The 7,725-nt window shown below is 37.8% G+C and overlaps 1 protein-coding gene across 1 annotated transcript; it reads left to right on the forward strand.

Moving 5' to 3' along the window:
- Positions 1-344: 344 nt before the first annotated feature.
- On the forward strand, positions 345-842 carry LOC141588477 (uncharacterized). Its single transcript, XM_074409917.1, has one exon. The coding sequence runs from the start codon at positions 345-347 to the stop codon at positions 840-842; it is 498 nt and encodes a 165-aa protein (XP_074266018.1).
- Positions 843-7,725: the final 6,883 nt, after the last annotated feature.

Below are 7,725 nucleotides of genomic sequence, written 5' to 3' on the forward strand. Positions count from 1 at the left end.
AGTGAAACACCCATTAAGAAGAGTATATTCGATTATGCAATTAAGCATGTGTAGGTTGTCCACAGATACTATACTTGCCTAATGAATGTTTGTGAATTACTCATTTAAGTTTCAAGTCTTAGTCATAATTGATATTGTGTGATAAACTCAAAGCCTAATGTTTTGAGCATTGTTCATAATGCAGTACCGTTGTAAAGCTCTCTCAATAACTGTGTCCAAGCAGTTCCACAACTTGATGGTACTAATTACTCAGAATGGAAAGAGCATCTCGAGTTCTATTTAGGGATCCTTGAACTCGATCAATTGCTTATCGGGACACTCCAAATGAACCAACCACGATCTTGATGAGTAAAGAAGTACTTGAAGAATATAACTGGTGGAAGAAATCTGATAGTCTTTGCCTAAAGTTTTTACGTCTTACCACTGCACCAAACATTAAGTCTTCTATTTCGGAGACAGGCTGTAACACAGCCAGTAAGTACATGGAAATCATTAAGGAATGCTTTCAGACTACCGATAAAGCGGTAGCAGGAAGGCTTATGTCTGAACTTACAACTGCTAAGTATAATGAGAGTGTGACCACCATGCAGCAGCATGTGTTACACATGACGAATCTGGCAGCTAAGTTGGGAAAACTGGGCATAAAAGTTGAGGATCCATTCCTCGCCCAGTTTATCATCAACTCTCTGCCTGATAAGTTTGATGCTTTCCATCTTCATTACAACACTGTTAAAGAAATTTGGAGTGTTAATGAATTGACCAATAAACTGGTTCAGGAAGCAGCAAGAATCAAACAGAAAGATGAGGCTGATGCCTCAAGTAAGAGTACTGGCTTATCCTAAGCACATCATGTAGTGCATCATGAAAGCGGCAAATCTAAGGGTAAGTTTGGGAACAGAAAAGGCATGAAGTCTGACCCTTCTGATAAGCTGTCTGCATCTGGCATAAAGAAGGATATTAAGAAGTAGGAAAGTTGCTTTTTCTGTAAGAAACCTGGGCACTTTCAGAATGACTGCATAAAGCGTAAGAATTGGTTCGAAAAGAAGGGGATTCCTTACGACAAGAACCATAAAGCCAAATGAGGCCTCCTTATACATGGGAAATAAAGATAAAGTCTCCTTAGAAGCCATTGGAAGGTTTAGCTTGGAATTAAGCACTGGATTTAAGTTGAATTTGGAGGATACACTTTATGTTCCCTCTTTCGGACGCAATTTAATTTCAGTTTCTAAGTTAGATAATGATGGTTTTAGATTAAGTTTTGGACAAGGTTGTTTCAGTATGTTTCGAGACAATGTTTTTATTGGTTCTGGGATTTTGGAAAACGGATTGTATCGAATATATTTAGATAAATTATTTTCAGAATCTCTTTGTGTTTCTCATAATGTTTCCCTGCATAATAATGTTAGTTCGAAACGTGGAAGGTCTAATGAAAGTTCCTCTTTCTAGTGGCATAAACGTTTGGCCCATATTTCAATAGAAAGGATGAGAATGTTGGTTAAAGACAATATACTACCTTCTCTTGATTTTACGGATTTTGGGACGTGTGTGGAATGCATTAAGGGTAAGCAAACCAAACACACCAAGAAAGGGTCCACAAGAAGCACTACTCTTTTAGATATTATACATACAGACATATGTGGTCCATTTGATGTTCCCTCCATGAGCGGAGAAAAATATTTCATCACTTTTATCGACGATTATTCACGTTATTGTTATCTTTACCTTTTGCATGAAAAATCTCAATCAGTAGACGCTTTAGAGGTTTACATTAAGGAGGTGGAAAGGCAATTAGGAAAGAAAGTGAAAATCATAAGGTCAGATAGGGGTGGTGAGTATTATGGCAAATATGATGAATTAGGACAACATCCTGGTCCTTTTGCAAAACTCCTTGAAAGTTTGGGTATTGTCCCTCAGTACACAACTCCTGGTTCTCCATGGATGAATAGTGTTGCTGAGAGGCATAATCGGACCCTATTAGAGGCTGTGAGGACAATGATGAGTAATACCAATCTACCCATGAAGTTGTGGATGCATGCCCTTATGACTGCTGTGTATGTTGGAAACCGGGTTCCCAGTAACGCAGTTCAAAGACACCATTTGAACTGTGGAAAGGGTGGAAATCGAGTCTTCAACACTTACATGTATGGGGATGCCCAGCAGAGGCACGCATTTATAATCCACATGAAAGGAAGCTTAATCCTAGAACCATTAGTGGGTTCTTTATCGGCTATCCGGAAAAGTCCAAAGGGTATAGGTTTTACTGTCCTGCACACAAGACTAGAATTGTTGAAACCGAAAATGCCAAATTCCTTGAGAATGGCGAAGTTAGTGGGAGTGATCAGGTAAGGATGTCGTCGTCAATGAAGTTAGGGTGGAAATTCCAGTTCCTTTGCCTCCAATTTTTATTGATAAAGTTCCACATAATGATAATGTTGACTCAGTCAATATTGTGGAACCTAATGTTGATAACCCTTCACTCTAGAATAATAACATCGCCACTGAGGTTGTTGATACAGCACCTGAAATAGTATTAAGAAGGTTCACAAGACCTAGAAGGTCGGCTATTCCAGATGATTATGAAGTATATCTACAACAATGTGAATTTGACATTAGTATGGATACTGATCCGGTTACGTTTTTACAAGCTATGAACGTTAATGATTCCGATAAATGGATTAATGCCATGAAAGAAGAGATAGAGTCTATGGCTAAGAAATACTCCTGTGAGTTGGTCAATTTACCAATAGGTCATAAGGCTGTCGGCTGCAAGTGGGTCTATAAGACCAAGCGCGACTCCTTAGGTAATATTGAACGACATAAAGCCAGACTGGTAGCAAAGGCTTTAATCAGAAAGAAGGCATTGATTATAATGAAACCTTCTCTCCAGTTTCTAAGAAGGATTCTTTACGGATCATATTAGTTTTAGTAGCTCATTTTGACTTAGAACTACATCAAATGGATGTGAAAACGGCATTCTTGAATGGGAGTTTGGAAGAAGAAGTCTACATGGCTCAGCCTGAAGGCTTCGTTATTGATGGCAAAGAGGACAAAGTCTGTATATTAAAGAAATCCATTTATGGGTTTAAGCAAGCTTCTCGGCAATGGTATATTAAGTTTCATAATACCATTACCTCCTTTGGGTTTCAAGAAAACACTGTTGATCAGTGTATCTACCTGAAGATCAGTGGGAGTAAGTTTGCATTTTTGGTCTTATATGTCGATGACATACTTATCGCGAGCAGTGATTTGGGACTATTACGTCAAACTAAAGATTTCCTATCAAGCAACTTTTAGATGAAGGATACGGGAGAGGCGTCCTATGTGATCGGGGTGGAAATATCTCGAGACAGATCACAAAGGACATTAGGATTATCTCAGAAAGCCTATATCATGAAGGTCTTAGAAAGATTTAACATGGTAAAATGTAATCCCAATGATGTTCCTATTCAGAAAGGGGATAAGTTCAGCTTGAGTATGTGTCCTAAGACTGAACTAGAACGAAATGCCATGAAAAACTTTCCTTATGCATCTCTGGTTGGAAGTTTAATGTATGTACAAGTCTGTACTAGACCTGACATAAGTTTTGCAGTGGGTATGTTGGGTCGATATCAGTCCAATCCTGGAATGGGTCATTGGAGCGCGGCTAAGAAAGTTTTAAGGTACTTAAAGGGAACAATGAACAAAATGCTCACTTATAGACATACTGAGCAGCTTGAGGTTATTGGATATGCTGACTCAGATTTTGGAGGATGTGTGGACTCAAGGAAAAGCACTTTTGGTTATGTGTTTGCTTTAGCTGGGGGAGCAATCTCCTGGAAAAGTGCTAAACAGACAATTATCGCCTCATCCACTATGGAAGCTGAATTTGTAGCGTGCTTTGAGGCTACTATTCAAGCTTTATGGTTGCGGAACTTTCTTTCAGGGCTTAGCGTTATGAACTTCGTTGCAAGGCCACTGAAAATTTACTGTGATAATACCGCATCCGTCTTCTTTTCGAAAAATGATAGATATTCTAAAGGAATAAAGCACATGGAAATGAAGTACCTATCAGTTAAGGAGGAAGTTCGGAAAAACACTGTGTCAATTGAGCACATCATGACTAGTGCTAACATAACAGATCCTTTGACTAAGGGATTACCTCCAAAGACATTTCTGAAGCATGCTGCTGATATAGGTCTGGAGGATAATCATTAAGGCTTTTCATTTATGTTGGATCCTGCTAGTATTTTGTAATGATGACACTTATGTTTTGATTAATCAACTTATGTTTTCTTATGATGATGATTTCCGAACAATTTCTGTATCGTATTATTGTTATTGTATACATTGTTGTTGCACGATTAACAGAATCAGTTCTTTTCCTCAAGGACATTATCGGGGATTATGTTTGCTCCTTGTACAGACTGATTATTCTGAGTGATTGTTCTGTAGTACATGGAAGGACCACTTCTCTCGTATAGTAGTGTTTCCGCCATGACTCAACCAGTTGTTCGGAATGACCAGGGTAATTAAGACAAACCCATTATGTGTTCACATTTAGCCGTTTACGCGTCTTATGGTTCTACTTATGCGTGAAATTATGTTTCGGCCAGTAATATGGTCCAAGTGGGAGAATGTAAGAATTATTAATTCTCTATTATGTGGACCTAATTACTGATGTTAGTCACTTTAATTAGAAACGGTTAGAAATAATGTTTCGGGTTTTTTATTGGGAGTAATAGAATAAGTGGATTACGGTTAATGTTTACAGGCCATTAACATATTAGGCCCACTTATCTATTTAAGCCCCTCCTGCAACCTATATAAAAAAATCACACATGTTTGTTGATACCGTCGTTTTGTATCAAAATTAAATTTATAATTCCAAACTAAAACTATAGCTAGTGATAGTAAGGGTCGAACCACAGAGAGACAAGATCAATTCTATTTGCTTATTTCAGTCTATAAAAGTAACAATTAATGGGGGAGTTTTGAAATTGGTTGACTAATTTGACTAGTTGCTAAAATAAGAATTTCTCAACAAAATAAAACAGAAGATCGGGAACTTCGGTTCACCATGGCTAAGGTCAGGTCGGTAAAGTAGTAGAGGTCCTACAATACGGTCTCAGGGAGTACGAGCAAGCCTTTCGATCAATGCTCAAAATTACCTTACGGTCTTCTAATTCCCAAGAATTTCTCAAAGCTTTCGCTCAAAGGAAATTCCAATCTAATGATAATTTTAATTACTAATCTTTCAATCTAGTAAAAAGGTTTATCAAAAGACAACAAGAACGATACGGAAGAATTCATACTACAAAACAATCCTAATTTTCGCCATGGCTCACCTTGTTCCCAATCAAAGAAATTAGCTATGCATAATTGAAACTATAACAATTGCAAAATTGATAACAAAGAATAAATTCGACATAACTGAAATTGCTGAAATTAAAGCGGTAACAAAGAATTGGAACAACAAGAAATTAAAGAAGGGAGAATTTGCATAAAACTTACTAAATAAAAGTGATGAACAACGTAATCGAATTCCAGGTTTTCCGTTCCCAAAGCTAGATCTAAAAACTGAGTTTTTTTCAATAATGAAAAGCATCCGTTCTACTGATAAAAGATGACAAAAGTTAATTACAAGTTGGGCTTTTAAAAGTCTAAAACGAAAAATCAATATCAGCTCGCAGACTGGTCGATCGACCGGTCAGCATGGTCGATCGACTGGTCATAGCAGAACAGTAGCTCCTGCTGAACTTCAATGGTCGATCGACTGTACAGCATAGTCGATCGACTGGGCTGAGCTGCGTAGTGGCTTCTTTCCCTCTTCTAATCAGCTCCTCACTCCAATGCACGCATCCCAAGGTGAGTAAATCCAAACTCCCTTCTTCCAAGCTTCCTTGAGGTTGCCTCCGGAGGACGATTTAGGCTTGATTTAGCTTACTTACACTCATTCCTACAATAAATCATAGAAAATGCATAGTAAACCGTTTCGGGAGAAATAATAGCTTAAAGCTAACAAATATGCATGGAAATACGTGCCAAAAACCGTAAATAAAGTGTATAGAATATGCACGTATCAAATCTCCCCAAACCAAACCTTCCTTGTCCCCAAGCAAGCACTATGACCCGTATAAAAACTAAATGGAAAGGATTATATATCTCAGAGCTAGCTACAAGTCAATGCTAAACCGTTTAATGCACATAGTCAACTACCGCAAAGCTCAAATCAAGTAAACAAATTTATGCATATCATGGAATTAAATCGGGCGTTCGACCTTGCAAGACTCATACATTCGGACTCTCCCGGGTCACTCTTCCCTCAACAAAGCAAATGGTAAGAATATATGTAGACGAGAGGGAAGAAAATTACAGACTCTCACCTAGACTGCGACCGACAAAACATGTATGCTTGACTAGTATGAATAATGATTCTAGCTACCGTACACACGCATAACCACCGTCAAGGACTATTACATGCCGAACTATTACAAGATTTGGAAATGTGAGGCTAAGTGGGAAAGAAGGGCAAAACAAGTATGGAAATGTGAAGGTAAGAAGCCAAGCTAGTACCTAACAAACCATCAAAAACCGCATCCCGTTCCTCCAACTTGAAAAATAAACCATGCCTTTAAAAGACTAGGCAACACAATATCCCAAAAAAAACACCTCCAAATCATGAAATAAGCACATGAGGTGTATTCTCGACTCAGCCGAAGTTTTTCTTATTATTGCTTTTCTTTCTTTCTGTTTTTTTTTTTTCATTTCCTTTTCATTCTTTTTTTTTTTCAACTTCTGAACTGGTGGTCGATCGACCAGTGATGGCAGTCGATCGACCACCCTATGCAAACCAGTGCTCTCTGCCCAGGTAAACATCCTCTTTTTTTTCATTTCTTCTAAATTTCTTCCTTCCTTCAGGCTGAACATTAGCAACTCCTTTACTTCTCATAAGTACTCACTCCAACATTACAAAACGAACCAAATCTGCCACGATTCGATAAATTCTTCTACTACTTCCTAGCTTGGCATAATGGTAGGCTAAGTATGGGATGTAGTTGAGGGCAACTGGCAGTTATGGCTTATAGTGGAGTTAATGGGGTAAAATGAGAAAGGGGAAGATGCAACAGTTCTCAAAACATGCAATACCGACCACAAACCAATGCGTATAGGCAATAAGCAATCAAAACTCATACACGTGCAAAACATGAAATGAAGGGAGTACTACTCTCAATCCTAAATTAACCGGTCATGAATGTCACCAGTTAAAGGCTCTATATCTCAGAAAGTATAAGTAGTTTGCCAAAAGTAATGAGTCAAGTCTAATTACCCGAAATGAATTCCATAACAAAAATTGAGAAATCACTTTTAATTCTCGCTAAGCAGCTGTGAAAAGGCAAGGAATGGCATATTTGACTAATTATGCAATTTCATCATTAATAAACTCCAATCCGACTCAACTATATGCAAAAGTAAACGTGATATTTTTGATTTTTTATGAATTTTTTCAATTTTTTCTTTGTTTTTTTATTTTTTTTAATTTTGAAATAACACAAAGGCAAGCTAAAATGCAGTAAACGTGTGACTGAAATGCAATAAAAACAAATGCAGATGCAAAAGACATATGCAAATACCCTCCCCAAACCAAAACGCACAATGTCCTCATTGTGCTCAGCAGCAAATCACCAGCAAAAATAGGGAAAAATAAAAGCAACAACAAAAGAAAGGGAAGCTAATAAAGAGGGTTCG

Source organism: Silene latifolia, chromosome 6 (genome assembly GCF_048544455.1).
Source record: "Silene latifolia isolate original U9 population chromosome 6, ASM4854445v1, whole genome shotgun sequence".
Taxonomy (NCBI): domain Eukaryota; kingdom Viridiplantae; phylum Streptophyta; class Magnoliopsida; order Caryophyllales; family Caryophyllaceae; genus Silene; species Silene latifolia.

Excerpts from the sequence above, each read along its gene's own strand:
- LOC141588477 (XM_074409917.1), top strand. The coding sequence starts at position 345 with ATGAGTAAAGAAGTACTTGAAGAATATAACTGGTGGAAGAAATCTGAT.